This window comes from Tenrec ecaudatus, chromosome 8, assembly GCF_050624435.1.
Source record: "Tenrec ecaudatus isolate mTenEca1 chromosome 8, mTenEca1.hap1, whole genome shotgun sequence".
Lineage (NCBI taxonomy): Eukaryota > Metazoa > Chordata > Mammalia > Afrosoricida > Tenrecidae > Tenrec > Tenrec ecaudatus.
In genome coordinates, this window is record NC_134537.1 from 3560748 (window position 1) to 3580883 (window position 20136).

The 20136-nt window shown below is 38.1% G+C and overlaps 1 protein-coding gene across 9 annotated transcripts in view; it reads right to left on the minus strand.

Annotated features, from left to right (window-relative positions):
- The window catches only part of HLTF (helicase like transcription factor), a 95900-nt gene that overhangs the window by 26599 nt on the left and 49165 nt on the right, over window positions 1-20136 (minus strand). For 3 of the 9 annotated variants that reach the window (XM_075555906.1, XM_075555912.1, XM_075555913.1), the window contains exons 4-14: window positions 14871-15004; window positions 14272-14369; window positions 12582-12656; window positions 12243-12434; window positions 9357-9452; window positions 7835-7907; window positions 6430-6526; window positions 5148-5227; window positions 5009-5053; window positions 3618-3707; window positions 3259-3353 (exon numbers count right to left, since the gene is read on the minus strand). In XM_075555906.1, the coding sequence (XP_075412021.1) occupies window positions 3259-3353; window positions 3618-3707; window positions 5009-5053; window positions 5148-5227; window positions 6430-6526; window positions 7835-7907; window positions 9357-9452; window positions 12243-12434; window positions 12582-12656; window positions 14272-14369; window positions 14871-15004 (1075 nt within the window). The remainder of the gene's footprint in view (window positions 1-3258; window positions 3354-3617; window positions 3708-5008; window positions 5054-5147; window positions 5228-6429; window positions 6527-7834; window positions 7908-9356; window positions 9453-12242; window positions 12435-12581; window positions 12657-14271; window positions 14370-14870; window positions 15005-20136) is intronic. The other 6 variants (XM_075555908.1, XM_075555914.1, XM_075555911.1 and 3 more) reach the window with 5 other exon arrangements.

The following is a 20136-nucleotide window of genomic DNA, read 5'->3' on the forward strand; positions in this document are numbered from 1 at the left end:
TGGGGATCAAAGGATGTCAAAATTTCAGTAAGTAAGCAAGCAAGTAAATAAATAGTAATGGGAATGTTGATACATAACTTTTGTTCATACCACTTCTTTACATAAAACAAAAAAAAGTACTACAAGAGAAACTCAAAACAGAATTTAAAAAACAGGAGAGCTCCCTGGCTAAAATGGGCTCATAGTTGATGCAGCGAACAATTTCTCTGAGGGAGAAGCAAAAACCAGACTGCTGTTGTCTGAGCGGAAAATGAAACATTGGAATATTGAAAATGTAGCTAATTCATCAAGGAAATCTGCTAGAGAAGTAAAGGAGAAGAACTCAATAGTTACGTATGAAACAACACAGAAACGATGAGTTGCCTTACAATGGAACAGCATTTATTTGTGGAAAGATTAGACTTTGAAATAGAGGGGGGGGGAATCCCAGAGAAAGAACTATAGCTGATGAGCTTCTACTCAGTCTATTAGGCCATTGCACACCCATGCACACATATGCAGAAGTAAAAAGTACTGCATGGGCTTTCAAACAAGACATGTGATACTTAGGGTTTTTTTGTACCAGCAGGGCACCCAGAAGAAACTATGTGTTGGAGTTTAGCCTGTCAATCAGGTCACAGCTATCTGATGACCTCCTTTGAAGGTGTGACCAAGATAAATGGCTCTCTGGAGACTGGCCCCCTTCTCTCCCTCTCTATAGAGACCTGCTAGAACTACCACCGATGGATCCACATAACTTTGTACCCACTGACCTGTGATCTTCGGCATTCTGCATCACTGAATGTAGCTGCGTGAGTGAAGAGGGAATTATGAACTATATTGGGCTTAAGGACTTGAATTGGATTGGGCTGGGATGTTTTCTCAATATAGTTACTTCTTGATATAAAGTTCTTTGTTACACATAAATATCAACATAGACTAACATGTTACATGGCTCTAATTAATGGATAATTACAGATAAATTCCTTCAATAATATATGTGTCTAAGCTTTGAGTACTTCTTTTTAAAAAGGGGTGGATGGTGGTATGCTATTTGTGCCGGGGGGTTTGGGGAGGGGGAATCATTTTGTGGGTTTTTTGTTTGTTTGTTTGTTTGAGAAATTCTGATTCTGATTCCAAAAGGTAATCATGACAGATTTTCTTAAAGGACACAGGATGATCACAGAAGTTTACTATGAAGACATTTTCAGAGAATTGAAAACTGCATTGGTAAAAACATGGCCGGGCAAGTTTTGCCAAGGAATTTCTTTTCAATTATGACCACACACCTTTCATTTTTTGAAAATTCTGTGGGAAAATCTAACTCCCAAAGCTCAAATGTTTAAAAGGAAAATGTCTTCTGTCCCTCATAGCTGCTAAAAATGACCTGTGGTTTTGACATTTCAATCAAAAAGAGCATAGAATTCTTTGAGGAAGGGTTAAAGGGATGAAAAACTGTCTTCTAAAGTGTATGGACCTAGATGAAGACTATACTGCGACAATAGTTACATCTTTGTTAACAAAGGTACCTATGATTTTGTAGCAATACTTATTGATTTACTATCATGTAGGTGGGTGGCTGTGTATACAAATAAAATAGATGCTTCTATTGTCCAAAAAGAAGACACCGGTAAATAACATTCTGAAATCCAGAAGCAGTATGTGGTAGAAGTGACCTTGGTAGAAAGATTTTACTCCCTTAACTGGGTTCTTTTCATAGCTTAAAGAAAACCCATGCAAGACTAGAGGAGCCCTGGTGGTGGTGTGGTGTTGGGCTCCACGGGGTAGGTAGTTCAAAACCATCAAGCGCTCTGAAGAAGACTGGGCTTTTTCTACTCCCGTAAACAGTTGCAGTCTCAGAAATCCAGTGGGCCTCTGTGAGTCAGCACTGACTCGATGACAGAGTTGGTTTTGGGGGGAGCCTGCTCCAAGTCATTTACTTGAGGGTTATTAAAGAAATCGCTTGAGAGACTAAAATTCCAATGTTGACCATAATCCCTAAAAGCCCAAGATTTTGTCCATTTTCTATACAAAGTTTACATTACCAAAATCATTTTCCAACTAAAAAATTGTAATAAAATGCTGATTACCCATTGTTAAAAATATCTACCGTTTCTATCTCTGTTAACATCTCTAAACCTCATTTTGAAACAGGGTCATTCAAGTGCCCCAGGACTGTAGAACACACTACACAAGAAAGCAAAGAGTATGATTTGGTCAGAATGTAAAAGGCAAGAGAAAATCAACTAAGACGCTTTCTTGTTCTACAAGGGAAAATGATACACTTATTAGGCCGTGCAGTAATTAATAAAACAAAAACTTTTTAAAGAAAAAAAATCTTAAAACAACAAAAACCACAGTATGCTCCATAACAATGCCCATGGCAGAGAGTGAACAAGAAAAGATGGGAAGGTGAACTCTAATTACAGGCTAAAGTATTGCTCTCAAAAAAATAAATAAATAAAACAAAAAATAAAACGACCTCTGTGATCAGACAGTTCAAGCCGGGAGAGATATACAGGTAATCTTGGAGGTGGCAAAAGTGAAAGCTCACATCCAACAGTCTTCATGTTCAGAATGTTTCCAACAGGCAATATTCATTATAGCATGCAGCTTGAAAATCAAACTGGGAAAAAAAAAACAATCAAGTTGTTCCTTAAGCAAAAGAGGCTCCATTCCAGAGTAATTTTAAAACAACAACAAAAGATCAGAGACGGGGGAGTCACAAGATTTTCTGGTGGGCAGTCTTAAAAACACAGACACCAAGCTAAAAATAATGCCGCAGAGTACATCTGAGCAGTATCATTTACTAAACTGGACGACCTCAGGTAAGTTACTTATCTTCTCAACTTGGTCCTTTAAGAAAAAAATAATCATAATTATGAAGATTAGAGCATATGAAAAGAGCTTCAGAAAAACCTCACTACGTGGTACATATTCGTATGCGACACCGTAGCTACTGTTAACTTTATCCTCAGAAAAGGGCAATCAAGAGTTAGTTTGTACTTATGCTGGTGTCTCAAACTACCTTTCTCACTTTGGGGAATAAAAATGGTCAAGGCTAAAGTACAAAACAAACTAATGTTTTATTTTCTCGATTATTAAAAAAAAAGTCTACCTCAATTCAGCATTATCCCAATTGACCTAATAATTATTTGAACTTAGATATAAAATGCTGATAAATCATAATTCCAACAACAATTGACTATATAACAGAATACTTTCTTTTACAAGACAAATATAAATTAAACCACATTGTTAAAGGGCTTTCAGACTTACAATCCAATTGCTTAACACAGAAAGTGGGCAGATGATTAATGTTGTTCTTGCTTTCTCTTCAGGATGAGTTTTCTTTGCATCCTCCACAGATGTCCCTAAAGAATTAATCATTACCACAACTTTAAAGGTGTTGCTTTTCCCCCACAAACATATATGGGGATCAATAAGGATATGACACTAATGTGCTTCTATGAAACAAGAAATTATAAAGAATTAAAATTAAGTGGGAAACTTGTTTTAAGTCGTAAAGAATAATAGAGACTTAATAGGGAATTAAATTATTTTTAACTAATAATTTTAATTTAAAAACAGAAAATACAACTAAAACCTAAATAAACAAAAAAATCAGAAGTACTGACCCTTTTTCAATACTTTCTTTTTTGTTGTCAGCATAGTGGAAGAAAGTGCACATGCGAACTCTGAATCCTCTTTAATCTTGGAAGATCCTGCTAAAGAAAAAACAACAAAAGCACTGATATTAAACAAACTCTCTCTTCTAAGGTACACATACTAAGGATCTGAGAAAGATGACTGCTTTCACATGCTGCATGTTAAGCTTACGTACATGACTGAGTCAGACATGGGAGTAGCTATTTCTAGCTCAGAGGACTGATGTGGATTGATGATAGACTGTGGGGAAGAACGTCTGTTGTTGTCAGGGGTCTTACTGACTCAAGAAACTGGACAGAGAACTGCTCCATAGGGCTTCCTAGTATATAATCTTTACAGGAGCAGACCAGCACTTAATTTACTGAGCAGATTTAAGTTTTAAACCTTTGAGTTCATAGCGAAGGAATCAATTACTGCGCCACCAAAGCAGAATGATCCTGCTCTAGTGAAGCAAACTTTACCAAGAAACACATTTTTGGTTTCTGATTATGAGGCTTATCTAAAGCCAGTGGCAAACAGTTAATTTCCAAATTCAGTATAATTTCTCAGTTAATTAGAAATATATGAGAGTATCACAATTTAAGGAAAAGTAAATCACATTTTACCTCAAAGAAAAATTTACCGATTACGTTTGCATGTATATAATATGAATTAAGAATGAATACTATGAGAACACTCCCAATCTACTTTTATAATTAGCACATGTCCATATTAGGAGTCCTGGCACAAGGCATAATGATTTAAGTGTGGGGCTGCACAAATTGGTAGTTCGAACTTACCAGTCATTCTGTGCAAGAAAGGTGAACCTCGTATGGACTCACTATGAGCTGAATTCAAATTGGTAACAGTGGGTTGGACTTTAGATGTACGCATATACAAATGAAGTTGTATAAAGTCACTTTATTAATCGAACGTCTTTCTCTTTAGGAAGCCCTGGTGGCAGGGGGGCTCTGCATTGGTTGCTAACTACCAGGTCAACAGTTTAAAATCACAGTCACTGCACAGGAGAAGGTGAGGCTTTCTACCCCTGTGAACAGTAGAAAACCCTTTCTGTCTCGGAAGCCCACAAGGACAGTTCTACCCTGTCCGATAAGGTCGCTTTGAGTCACAGTCAATTCGATAGTAGTGAGTTTATATTTTCATTTCACACAAAGTTGTTTTAAGTATTACCTCTTACACCTTAATTGAAACCATTCACGCTGTTTACCTCACTCCTTTAATTCACTCAATACCCTGCTGAGCTACAATCTAAAGAGCAAGTAAAGAATTCAAAATAATAAAAACACAAATCAATATAGTTTCACTTCAGTAATCTTCACTATGAATTATTAAGTATTGAGAAAAATGCATTAAAATATACCTTTACCCTTGCCTTTAGTCTCCGATTTTGCATTTTTCAGTTTGCCTAAAAACCAAAGCACAGTAAACATAAAAGATGTCACAATGGGAAATCAGTCTATAGGGCACAGCATCAAATTAAAACCCCGTTTCAAAACTACCTTTTGTTTTCTGTGGTAATTCACTTTTTTCAAACTCCTCTGAATCACTGGTTTCTGTATACTTGTCAACAGTTTTTCTTCTAAAATTAAGCACAGTGAAATTTTTTACCAACCCACAGTAAAATATGATATCAAACAAGTTTAACAAATGCTTTGTATTGTCCTGATTATATTTGGAAAAAATTTTCAAAGGAAACCTTCTCTCTGATAAAATCAAATAAGCTAAAGCAGTTTGCTTTTTTAATTAGATGCATTCACTAAACTACAGTAATTTTTAAATTAGAAAAATTAAGCCATTATTAAAAGATAGTCCCTTCGATATTGATTCAATATTTAGTAATTAAGCTATTACTAGAACATTAACCCCCAAAAAGCCTTTTAAGCAAAGAAACCAAAAGGCACTAATGTGATTCATTCACAATAAAAAATTAAGCGTGGAAATAGTCCATCAGAGGTTAAGAGGCTAAGAACAGTGAACCGCAGAGTCAAAATTACCTAGAACATCAAATCTCCACGCCATTACTTAAAGTTTACTATATAACTTTAAGCAAGTTGCCTAGTTTTCTCCTATTTCCGCATTTGGAAAATAAAAATAAAAACGCAATGGACCTTGTAGGACAAAATGTGTTAATGTATGTAATATGTACAGAGTGTAATGTGCATTAGCTATTTGGGTTGTTCCATATAACCACCCACTTCCACTCAAGTCAGTTCCAACTTGATTCTGTCCGGTCCTCTTCTGTCCTATGGCGACACCATAGGACAGGAGACAACTGCCCTTTGAGTTTCCAAAACTCTACATCTTTACAGGAGCAGACACATTCATCTCTCTCCCGTGGGCAGCTGGTGAGTTCAAACCCATGGCTGTGGGGTGAGCAGTTCGCTAGGTAACCCACTAGCTTTTCCATTGCCATGGGTCCTTTACTTTGTAAGGTAGGAATGAGTGTGAGGGTGCTGTGAGTCAGAACCAACTTGACAGAAATAAAAACACAGAGCTAGCTATGTTACTAGGTGAAAGAAACAAACATGACAGAAAGATGGGTGGTTACTGAAAATTAGAAATCCTAATATTTTACAGATCAATATTACTTTTCCTGAGCAGTAAAATAAGAATACCCTACATCATCCCTTTATCACAATGATTTTGGAAGTTTCAAATAATAAAGAAATGTTTGGAAAAAATGATGTAACAGATTAAATGGTTATTTTTTTATCTATCTATCTATATGAAAATGGGAGTATAAGTAAATTTATGAAGTATAATCAAACTATACTAGCTTACCTTTTAGGGCGGGAACAAAAATAATCTGAAATGGAAGGTTCATTCTTTTTCTTGATATCTGAAGTACCGGATTCTTTGCTACACCTGGATCCTTCTACTTCAAAGAAAAAGATAAGCATCATACAGAATATTAATAAGTTGTCTCATACAGCATATTAATAAGTTGCCTTATACCAGCAGCACTGTTTTCCTCAATTTATCAACTAGCTACTATTTCCAAATCTAGTATTATCTCCCTAGAAAGTTCTTTAATTTCTTATGATGCAGTCAGTCTCATGCAATTAATGCCCACAATGGCTAAAATTCCTGAAGTATCAAAACTGAGGGGAAAAAAATCAGAACCACAAAGCAGTAGTAAAACAAATCTCAGTTGTCGCCTTCCATCATGCAGCAACTCGTACAATCTCCATCCCCAGTTGCAGAACGAGTTTTTGCCTCCATTCCAACCTTTTCCCTACATCACCTTAGTTTACTTCACAAAGCATGTGTGGCAACATACACAGGTGTCCCCTTTGAAGTGAAAGGGAATCAAATATAACAGTGCAGTTACAGACATTCACAGGAGTAAAGTTTAGTATCAACAAAATGGAATGTAGGCATTAAAAAAAATCAGATGTCATTTTCCACAATATTCCTGACACCCCCTCTGTACCCGCTTCTATGCCTGCCCTTTCCTTCAGCTTTACTCTACTTCCTTCTGACGGAAGGAGGTAGTCCCTCCAGGGTGTGCATTTATTCTTTCAATCACATGTTCTCTCATAAGTCAACTGGTGAACTTTTTCATTTGTATCCACCCTCTCTTCCTAGAAATTTATTTTCTACAACAAAAGAACAAAACCCTCAACACTATCCTCCCAACTATTCATTTCTTTATCAAACTTATCAAGTTATTTCCAATTCTTCCGCTACTACTCTCATGAAAATATTTTCCATCTTACACTGCTCTGATTATCAGAAGCTAATTGTATGATGATCAATATATCTGCTAGAGATGCTTTCACTCTTCTGATTTTAAAATTTGGCTCTAACATACCTGCCTTTCTAGCCACCCCCCCCTTCTAGCTTTATCTAGCAATAGATCACTGCTCATTACATTATAAATAACATAAATTACTCAAAGATCCCAGAATAAAACATGCTATATTTCATCACCGCCTTTTCATGGGAATTTTTGGAAAGTGCTCTCCCGAGGCTCTGATTAGTGCTCTTTTACCCCCATGCAAATACTGAGAGAAATACTTCCTTCCTGAAGATACATTTCTTATTACAACTTTCCTTTAAGACAACTTTGCTTAATAGTCCTCATGAAATTCTTCAGATACTTTCAAGTTTTCTATAGTACAAAACCACTAGAGTGAAAAAAAATCTAAATCAAACATTGGGTCACATTCAAAATTAAAGTTACCTTTGATCAGGCCATCTGCCTTTTCACTGGTACTGTTTCCTTCAAGTTTCACAGAGTCGTTGTTAACATGTTCCTGAAAGCAAAGCATAGTTCTTACAAGGCACTACTGTCAGTTTTAAATATAAATTAAAATCCACCTCCTTTTATATTTATTTTGCATAAAACAACCAAACAAAAACACAAGAGTTGCTCTACAGCCCATTCTAACAGCAACCCCACATTTCAATGCTGCTCCACAGGGCTTCTGTGATGTGGTATTTCTGCAATAGAGTTCCTTCCAGGTCTTTCTTCCTAGATACCTCAGGGTGGATTCAAATTGTCAAACACAGCACTAACACGTCATCACTTCTCTATGTGTGCTGCTTAGGACAGGCACTCCTTAACATAACAAAACTAAAGACTACTTACTCTGCTACCCCATTCTGTCTGGAGCAAATCAGAATGAATTAAATGGGAAAAAAAAGTATAAATGTATAAAGAACAGGATACAAACTGTTGCCTATTCAGGACAGAGAATGAAGCAGCTAACAGATTTAACTCCCAAAAGAAAAATACAATGAAGGAAATTGCACTTAAGTGTTCAAATTAATGAAACAACCACCTCGGTTAAGTATTGGCAGGTAAGTGATATGCAGGCTCACTGATAAGTCAGCCCTAAGCACAGCTTTCCACAATATTCTAAAAGGAGGTTTTCTTTTTTACAGTTAACTATTTAGTTAATTATTAGTTAAGTATTTCCCACTTTAAACTCTTTGGGGTTCAAGTGAGAGAAAGTAACAGTTATTTCTTCCCAATGATATTTATCTTTCTCATTAAAATAAATTCACTTTAAGTTATTTAAATATAATTAAGTATACACATTTTATGTATGAAAGTATATGTCACAGCAGGAGATAATTATCACCTTTAATATTTTTGATACACAATGGTATAGTTATTTAGAAGGCCTCAAAAAGTTTGCAGAAAACAGAAATAAAAGATAATGGAACTTTCTATAAACTTGATGAAGCCTCCACCATCCACGGAGGTGTGCTCCATCATGACGGCATAAGCAATGGATTAGCAAGCGAAGAAAAACAAATTGTAGCAAGTACACTAATTCACAAATACGAAATTTCTACAAAAAGAGAACTCAAAAATCCATTTATAAATTGGTTGTGTATTCTTCAAGTGTCTGTAAATTTTATGGTTATGTCATAATTTAAACTCTTTATCAAGAGAGATTTCTAATATTTCTGCTTCTCAATGAAGATTAGGAAGAGTAAAAAATGTGAGGAATTTCTAATAACAAAGTGATTTCATAGAAATAGTGCTATGTTAAAGATAATGATACATTAAAATTCTTAACACACATTATATCATGGCCCTCAAGTAGGGGGTACCAATGTTCAGTTTCTTCAACAAAATGAGAAGCTGCTCACGTTTTCAAAAATGCCAACTATTACCAATATTTGGGGCCGGTATTTTATGACAAAATCAAAATATTACATACACTTCAAAGGATAAGCATTTGATATTTTACCTTCTTCAGTTGATTCTTTTTCATTCTGTCAACTGGAAGTGGTTTGCCATCATGGAAGTTGGTAAGAATTACAGCAATAGCTGTAAGAGTTTTGCCCTTTAAAACATTTTGAAAGATAAAAGGTCAGGTACCGGAAACCCAGTTAAGCTGAAAACATCCCAAAAGCAATTTAAAAATAACCAAAAACTGAATTATCAGTCAAGACCATAGAATATAACAGTGCTTATTACATATCATAAATATATTAACTGAAAATGAGCACTGTGTTAAGTTAGGAAATGTTTTCCTCATTGCCCTAGGAAATATTGACACAAAATTATGAACATCTTTCAGAAGTGGCTTTTTACTGAAATCTTAACTCTTCATTACCATAAAATTCAGAGCTAATTTTAAATGAATTAATTCTGCTTTACATGATTGTCTTAATAAGCTGTAACTTCATCAATAAAGCATTAAGAGACATTTGTTATGCATCTCTTATAAATGGCAACATTTTTCCCCAGTATTTTCTGCAGCTAAGTTTTATTTACCAATGCAAAAGTCTCTAGCACTTTTATGCAATAGAAACAGCAAAGTAAGGTCTGTAACTTTCTGGGGACTCTCAGAACCCTCTCGGGGTCATATGAAGTCAAGTGTTTTCCTAATACTGGGGCCTGGGTGACCCTTTCATCAAGTTGATTCTGACTCATCTCATAGAGATCCCATAGGACAGGAGAGAACAAAACTATGTGCTTTCTGAAATTTTAATCTTCACAGGAAAAAAGTTCATGGAAAACATTATAAAATGCAAATTTCAAAAAATTCTGCACCAAAATAAACTTGGGACTACATAAACTGCTATAATACCATCTGTACAGGATCTAGTACGACACCACTAAAAAGGATAAGAAGTCAATTTAAAAAGGGCCCATTAGAGCAAAATGCATTCTGTTAAAACAAACATCAACAAACATCATATTTCTGGTGGAGCCTTGGTGGAAGAATGGTGTTTTAACTTGCTTTATGAAAAGTTTATGAGGATGATTAAATTGATATAAGTAGGCCTAATCCCATCAATTTGCGGGGGGGGGGGGAACTCATCTTTAATCACTGAAGAGAATCAACAATTAATAACAGAAATACCTAAATACATATATACCTCAATGGGTTACACTTACAAAATTCTGACGGAAAAATTACAAGTTGATCGAACTTTCTGCTTGATGAATACCAAGAATTGGTGCACCCAGGTAAGGTGCAGACAAGAGCAGACTTATCTATGGAAATTTTAAATAAGTGGGATCCTGGAGCATATTTTTTAAAGAATTTTTAACAGGAGATGAAATATAGTTTTACCAGCTGGACCCTGAAGGCAAACACAATAAAAGTAATGGTTCCACCAAGAGGCCAAAGTGGTGCAGTTAGAACAGAAGCAGATTGTTCAAGAAGGAAAATAATGACAGGTTTTGTGGATGCTCAAGGCATTTTGCTTCTTCATATTCTAGAGAACCAAAGGACAGCAAAATGCGCTTATTCTGAGGAATGTCTGAGGTAGTCACACCAAAGGTTTTGTGGAAAAGCATTACTAAAGTTTCTCACCATGGTAATGCTCCTGCTCATTCTTCTTGCCAAAAAAAAAAAAAGATTATTTTGCAGGAGTTTTGATAAGAACTTATTAAGCATCCATGGATTTTTTTGTTTCCTAATCTTAGGGGAAAAAATCCCTTAAGGGCACCCATGACTCCTGTGATAATGTAAATAAGACTGCAGTGCAAGGTTAAATTCTAGAACTAAAGAGTTCTCTGGGGATGAAATGGACTAAATGGCTGGTATCATCCCATACAAAAGTGTCTCCACTTTGATGAAACATTGTTAACAAATAATGGGTTTGTTGATGCTATCTTAAATCAATGGTTTTTATTTTATTATTTTTTTATCAATGCTTTTTAAAAACCATTTTATCGGGGGCTCATACAATTCTTATCACAATCCATACATCCATCCATTATGTCAAGAACATATGTACATTTGTTGCCATCATCATTCCCAAAACATCAGCCTTCTATTTGAGCCCTTTAATATCTGCTGCTTATTTTCCCCCTCGCTCCCCACTCCTCCTATCTCATAAACCCTTCATCATTCATAAATTATTATTATTTTGTCATGTTACACTGTCTGATGTCAACTCCTCCCCCCCCCCCCGCTTCTTCTCTGCTGTCCATCCCCCAGGGAGGAGGCTACACATAGATTCTTGTAATCAGTTCCCCCTTCCTACCCCACATTCTCTCCATCCTCCAGGCATCGCCACTCTCACCATTGGTCCTGAAGGAGTCACCTGTCCTGGAGTCCCTGTGTTTCCAGTTGGTATCTGTACCTATGTACATCCTCTGGTCCAGCCAGATTTGTAAGGTAGAATTGGGATCATGATAGTGGGGGAGGGGGGGGTGACATTTAAGAACTAGAGGCAAGTTATATGTTTCATCATCGCTATACTGCACCCTGACTGGCCCATCTCCAATGTGTTTCTAACAATTATTTTCTTCCCTGGTACAAGAAATGCTGCTATACATACCCTACAAAAACAAAAGCTCTTTAGGGTCCTCAATAAATTTTAGGACAGAGATTTCAAAGTATAAACCTGCTGGCCTAAAAAAATCATAAAGAACTCATGACTGGTAGGTTTCTATAAATTTTAAATAACAAAGTGATTGAAATTTATATATTTATATCATTACTGTGAATTCAATTATTTTAATTGTATCTTAACCAAATCGCCCCATCAAAAACAAATGAAAAAACCAAACACACAGTTCAGTATTATTTACATGAAAATCATAGATGAAAATACATTTTTCAATAAAAATATAATCTAGCCCTATGCAGGATTAAAAAAATAATTTAAATTACCAAACCCATATCATCCGCTAAAATTCCTCCGTGAACGTTTTCTGGCCGGTACTTCTCAGAGAAGTTTGTTATTGTGTTGTAATACAGATCACCGCGCTGCTCCCAGAATGGTGGAAGCTCTTGACTGTTCTCCCGAGAAACCATCCAAGCTAGAGCTTGCTTCTGATGTGCAAGTAACGGTGTTTCGATAGCCTGTAAGCGAAAGAAACGTCATGAAGAGAGCTGTGACAGCTGCCACTTTTCAAATGTAGTGTGAACAAGTTGATCTTATGATAGAAAATAGAGATGAACCTATTTTTTAAATCCAAGTAGTTTTCGATAAAAATAGTGCCTCCATACCTCAGCTGGTTCCATTTCATGAGTTTTATCATCTTCTTTCAAATCTTCAAACAATTTGTCAAATTCTGTTTTAAGCTACAATAAACAAAAACCAATTAAAGTCATAATTACACTTATTTCAGGGATTTAAAGTCATACCGCTGTTGTTCAGTGCAATCAAGGCAGTTACGAATCAAAGCAACCCTGTGTACAAAACACCACTCGGTCCTGTGCCACGCTCACAATTGTTCTTATGCTTGAGCCCCATCCACGTGACACCAGCAAGTGATGCAAAATCAGGTAAACACAAACGCTAACAACTCCTCTTTGGCACAGTGTACTGAACACTGAAGGAAGAATGAATGAACTGGTATTGTAAGTGTTAAGAGCTTAAAAAGCTACAGTTAAAAGAATATAAACTAGAGGTGTACGTCTTGGGCTTCAGTAATAGCTCTTTAACAGATCAGCCTACCTATAACCAGATGCATTTGAATCTTTTAAAAGGAAATGACATTTCCTTTTTTGTTACTGAAATAAAAATTTACTACGTACTACAAGATATTACGGTGATTTCCGTGATATACTAGTTGATTCTTTAACTGAGTTCAACTTTATGGTAACATGTGTTTTAGCGATTTATAAGTTAGTACATAAATATACAACAGATGTCTAAAAAACTAGGCCACGTCTAAAAAGTTAACTGAGGTCTGCCCATGACCAGGCAAGCCGCACCACCTTCCAACAAAGATTGAAAAAAACTTGAAAAATACAACTAGGAGATAAAAACACAAACAGTAGTGAGTAAAGATTACATTTTTTCACACTTGAAGACTGATTAGACTGCGTTATTTTATAGACCTCTGTTTTCAGCGCATACGACCACGTTCTAATGCAGCCTAGCAGAGTCTTCAATTAAAGTAACTACAAACAAAGCCAAAGATTTGATGTTAATGTTTCAGTACTACATCTACCACCTTAGTAATAAAAGTTTTAAAAATTTTTATCCCCAATACTATAAAAATTTGCGAAACTTTCAAACAATACAGAAGCATTTCAAGCAGTCATCTATTTATAAATGTGTATGAAATATATTCCTTATCAGATGTGCCAGCATTTTACACCAAACACCATTTTACAAACCAAACTATAACCAAACTCCCTGTCACTGAGTCAGTATCAACTCCTCGTAAGCCTACAGGGACACATTCCTGTAATAACTGCCCATGAGTTGCAGAGACAATAACTCTGGGGTGGAAAGCCCACTCTTTCCTCAGGGGTTGCTGGTGGTTTTAAACTGCTTACCTGGCAGCTAGCAGCCCAATGTGTAGGTCACCACAATGCCACCAAAGCTCCTCTTAAAAACTCACTTCCATGGAGTCCGTGCAGACTCGACAGGGCCCCTGCGGGTTTCCAAAACCGGACCTCTCGATGTGAGTAGAAAGCTCCGTGTTTCTCCCACGGAGTAGCTGACCTTGCAGTTAGCAGCCCAATGTGGTCCCATTTTGCCACCAGGGCTGTGCAATATGTAACATAGACTGAAACACCACCCACACATAGCATGCATTCTATCGATTCTGCAAGCTGGTCATAGAATTTCGCAATATGCATGAAACCATTAATACTAGCACATACATATTTGTCTTCCTCTTCACAGCATCAGGCTTCAACACTGACAATTCACATTTAAATTACAAAAGAAAGAGAAGCATACCTGTTCAGTCGTCATCTGCACTGCAGCGAGAACTGGCACAGTACAGCTCGGGCCCGCTCTGCCAGCATCCCAATTATATTCTAAATTGAACCCTAAAGCTGGTAATTTATAAAATAAAGACAAAATTATCAATGAAAATAGGTGTTGCCCCTATGACTTACTAAACTGCATAATAAACTACATTCTCTTAATGATTTTTTTAAAAGCTAAATCATAAATGATTCAAAATGAAAAGTAACTTCATATTATCTGAGAAAAACTCCTGCAAGTAATATTTTTATGCTTGTCTATAATTTATCAGACTCTGAAACTCAGGATTTAGATATTAATCCTGAAACGAATTAAAGGATAAACCCCTCCCCGGAAGAAAACATTTATTTTGAAATTTCCAGTGAACTTTTAATTATTTTAAAATTAAGAAAATCGTGGATTTCCTTATTTGAGAGCTCCTTTACAAAGTTATAATTGAAAAAAAATTAAAAACTTATCATTGAAAGCCCAAATTGAACAATCACACTGAACATGTCACTTAAGGAATAAATGTTTTATAATCCTCTGCAATCTTAGAATAGCAAAACAACAACGAGCTCTACACTTACTTTTTGGTGGAGGAAGCATTTTAAATCCATGTTTCTTTAACTGGTCTACAACTGCCTTTTTATTTTCTTCTTTTCCCCAAAAAGCCATATGCAGAGGCATGGTGAAAGAATTGTTGGCACCAAAAGGAACAACCCTATTTAACGTAGAAGAAGAAAAACGTGGGAAATTAGAGGTTATTCTTTTTTAACATCCATGAAGACTGTTATATATTCTAGCATTCCATTCACTTTTGCTTGGAAAGAAAGAACTCGGTTGGGTAGACTAGAAAAAGGAAGGTTAAAGGACAAGTTTAGATCTACAACAATCAGAATGGTTTTTAAGATCGTGGAATAAAGTTTATTTCTCAGAGTAAACGGAGAAAGTGGAATAAAGCGGTCACAAATACAATGATAGACTGTGACCATGATTGTACAACTGGTAAAAACAGTTTGAAAGGACAGGGCAATGTTTCACAAAGTGGGTGCTGAAATCCCTAAGGGGTGGTGGTGAGGGTGGGGCTGGAATGATGGGGGTGGGGGGAGCTCCAAAAATCAGATAACTACATTTTATTCTGGATTATGTGCTATAGTACAAAAATTTTTTTTCTTTTTTTAAATCTTTTTATTGGGGCTCATAAGGCTCTTATCACAATCTGTACATACATCAATTGAGCAAAGCACCCTTATACATTCGTTGCACTCGTCATTCTCATAATTCACCTTCCACTTGGGTTCCTGGAATCAGCTTGGTTCCCTTTTTCCCCCCCATCCCCCTCCCTCCCCGATCCCACCCCTGGTCCCTTGATAGTTTATAAATAATTATTATATCTAATCTTACACTCCCCGGCGTCTCCCCTCACCCGCCTCCCCATTGCCCATCTCCCAGAGAGGAGGTTACACATAGATCTCCGAGATCGGTTCTCCCTTTCTACACGCCCTTCCCTCCTGGTGTCGCCACTCCCACCGCTGGTGTTGAGGGGTTCGTCTGTCCTAGATTCCCTGTGCCTCCAGATCCCCACTGCACCGCTGTACATCCTCTGGTATAACCAGGTCCACAAGGCAAGGTAGAATTGGGGTCATGATGATTGGGAGGGGAGGAAGCGTTCAGGAACTAGAGGAAGGTTTTGAGTTTCATTGTTGCTACACTGAACCCTGAGTGGCCCATCTCCTCCTCACTACCCCTCTGGAAGGGGTGTCCAGCTGTCTACAGGTGGGCACTGGGTCCCCATCATGAACTCCCCCTCTTTCACGGTGATGTGATTCTCACCACCACCCCACCTTTGTTGTTGGAGACCTGGTCTCCTCTGTCCTTCACGGTCACCTATGTTGGTGTGCTGCTTCCGTGTGGGCTCAGTTGCTTCTCAGCTAGATGGCCGCTTGTTTGCTTTCAAGCCTTTAAGTCCCCAGACGCTATATCTCTCAGTAGCCGGGCACCATCAGCCTTCTTCACCACACTTGTCTATGCACACTTTCGTCTTCAACGATTATGTGAGGAAGGTGATCACACAATGATTGTTTTTGTTCCTTGGTGTCTGCTACATGGTCCATTCAACACCTTGTATTTGCTTAGGCCGTGTGCTTCTTCTCTGTGGGCTTTGTTGCTTCTGAGCTAGATTGCCGCTTATTTGCCTTCAAGCCTTTAAGACCCCCGATGCTATATCTTTTTGATAGCCGGGCACCATCAGCTTTCTTCACATTTGCTTACACACACGTCTGTCTTCAGTGATCATGTCGGGAAGATGGGTATCCCGCAATGGCTGTTTAGCAGGGCGAGGTGCTATTGTATTGGGGGATTATGCATGAGGAGGCCCAATGTCCACTGCTACCCTATTACTGAACCTATAAATATATGCATATAAATCTATTGCCCCCATAATCATAAATATATTTACATATGTATAGTACAAAAATTTTTTAATTCCAGGAGGATTCTGAGTAACTCCCCCACACGCACACAAAAAGGAGGCTGTGGGCCAAGTAAGTCTGGGACCCTAAGGGATAGCTCTTATTAACAGAACCACTGAATTCTGCTGGAAGAATGTGAAAGGTTTCTCAACTACTTCTGATTCAAGATTCATTAAAAGTTTATTCTCAAAATATAAAAAACTTGATAAATTTTAAAGAGAAAGCAATTAAATGAAGACAGAACTAAGCATTTATCTTTCAAAATCATCTGTTCCCATCTTAAATGTTGCAGATCATTTGAGATCACAAATACCAATGTCTACAAGGAAGAAGTATCTGTGAAGAGGCCAAGAGTTTAAAAGGGGAAAAAAGTGTGAAGAAACTAGAAGTGCCTGCCCCATCTAAACAAGAGCTGCTACTCTGCTTGGTGGGAATGAGGGGCAGTAGTCCCAGATGGCTCGTCTGCCAAGAAAAAGTTCTTGTAAATAATTTTTAATCGAGGAAAATTTTAATATAGAGAACATGGGAAATAGTCTAGTATTTCAACAGCAGGATGAATAAAAATGCTAAGCACTGTGCGAGGTGAAACCCAGCTACACGTCATCACAGACTACCAGTGCATAGCCCCTTACTGAAACACTCCCATATCCTCAAGTCTACGTGGCCCATGGGTTTGAAATATGTATCCATTTCCTACTGTTTGAAGCAATCTGTATTTCTCCACTAGGGAAGTGAGAAAACTTGTGTGATGGCTGGTGTAGTGAAACATGAGCGAAAATGAATGAAAGCAAATACTAAATATATACTAAAAGTATGGTGTTAATAGTTCTGAGGTGGAACTGATTGTACAACATGATGAACACAATGTCACTATATTGTACATATAAAAAAGAATTAAATGGCATGTTTTGTTAAAGATTTATGACAATTTTTTAAAATGTTTCAGATTACCTAAACAGGCTGTAGAAAGGATCCCTAAGAAGTTCAAAGACAACGAGAGCATTGGGAAAATGGCCACTTGTTAAGACTCACCCATTCAGAGTTCCTGCTGCCAGACCAGAAAATTGGGAGGGAAAGAGGGACCAGACTTAAATCCGGTGTTCCAGGATGCAAGTGCAGCCTGCCGGCAGGGAGAGGGAAGCCAGTGGAGGGGCCTGAGGGCTCGGCCCCAATTCCAGCTACGTGGACAACTGCCCCTCCCCCCAGAAGAATTTATTTTAGACAGCTCTGAAGCTGCAGCGAGGGGACAGAGACATGTCTGATCAGAGCACATGGGAGCAAATGAATGTGGAAGAAGAGTGAGTGGAGGACATCCTGGCCCACCAGGCCTGGAAGACGATATCCCCGCTCCAAACAGCCAATGCAGAGTGGACCATATGGCTGATCCCACTATGAGACACAACATCCCTCGCTGACCCATGGCCCTATGGAGGACAACAGTGGAGACTCAGGGTCTGGATTGGCCCCATCTGACCCCCTGACACAAAGACAAAACACTAAAGGCCCGAGGAACAGAGCAGGGAGCTCCCAAGGGAGTGCAAAGGATAGATTTTACGGCCAGAGCATGGCACCCCATCAGACTTGACTGGAGGACATGACTAGATCTCAAAAATCAGACCCTGATCTATTTACTGGTTTTTCTTTCTTTTAAAATTTTTTTTCTTTTTTTATAAATTAATTTATTCTTTTCTGGGTCATGGTTTTCTTTTTTGTTGTCATCGTTGTTTTCTTTTGTCGCTTTGTCTTGCTATGCCTTGTTTTTTGGTGCATATTATTATCTCTGCAGATCTATTCAGATAAGATAGACTGGATGAACAATCTGAAGGACAAAACAATGGGACCGATGTTTGGGGGGGAGTTTATGGAAGAGGGGGAGGAGGGGGAAAGAAGGTGGTGTTGACCAACCCAGGGACAAGGAAACAAGTGATCCAAAATTGGTGGCAAGGAGGGTGTGAGAGGTCTGGTAGGGATTCAGCAAGGGCAATGTAACTGAGAGAAATTACTGAAACCCAAATGAAGGCTGAGCATGATAGTGGGACAAGAGGAACGTAAAAGGAAATAGAGGAAGGAACTAGGAGGCGAAGGGCATTTATACAGGTCTAAATACAGGCATGTACATATGAAAATATATTTACATAGGATGATGGGGAAATAGATCTACATGCATATATTTATAGGTTTAGTATTAAGGCAGCAGATGGACATTGGACCTCTCCACTCAAGTGCTTACTCAATGCAAGAATACTTTGTTCTATTAAACTGGCATTCCATGATGCTCACCTTCCTGACACGATCACTGAAGACAAATGTGTGCATAAGCAAATGTGGTGAAGAAAGCTGATTGTGCCCGGCTATCTAAAGATATAGCATCTGGGGTCTTAAAGGCTTGCAGATAAACAAGCAGCCATCTAGCTCAGAAGCAACAAAGCCTACATGGAAGAAGCACACCAGCCTGTGTGACCGCAAGATGTAGAAGGGACCAGGTATCAGGCATCAAAGAACAAAAAATCTTATCAGTGGGTGCCCACCTTCCCGATATGATCACTGAAGGCAAATGTGTGCATAAGCAAAAGTGGTGAATAAAGCTGATGTTTGAAAGCCCGGCTAGCAAAAGATATAGCTTCTAGGGTCTTAACGGCTTGAAGATAAACAAGCAGCCATCTAGCTCAGAAGCAACAAAGTCCACATGGAAGAAGCACATCAACCTGTGTGATCGTGAGGTGTTGAAGGGATCAGGTATCAGGCATCAATGAAAAAAGAATCGTATCCTTGAGAATGAGAGGGGGTGCAGATTGGGGACCCAAGACCCATCTGTAGGCAACCAGACATCCCCTTACAGAAGGGTTGTAGGGAGATGTAGCAATAATGAAACCTACAACTTCCCTCTAGTTCCTAAATGCTTCCCCCTCCTTCCCCCCACTATCACGATCCCAAATCTACCTTACAAATCTGGCTAGACCAGAGGATGTACACTGGTACAGATAGGAAATGGAAACACAGGGATGTACACTGATACAGATAGGAAATGGAAACACAGGGAACCCAGGACAGATGATCCCTTCAGGACCAGGGGTGAGAGTGGCAATACTGGAAGGTGTAGGGAAGGTGGGGTAGAAAGGGGGAACTGATTACAAGGATATATATATAACCTCCTCCCTGGGGGATGGACAATGGAAAAGTGGGTAAAGGGAGTCCGACAGTGTAAGATATGACAAACTAATGATAATTTATAAATTAACAAGGGTTCATGAGGGAGGGGCCGTGGGGAGGGAGGGGAAAAATGAGCTGATATCAAGGGCTCAATTAGAAAGCAAATGTTTTGAGAATGATGATGGCAACAAATGTAAAAATGTGCTTGACACAATGGATGTATGTATGGATT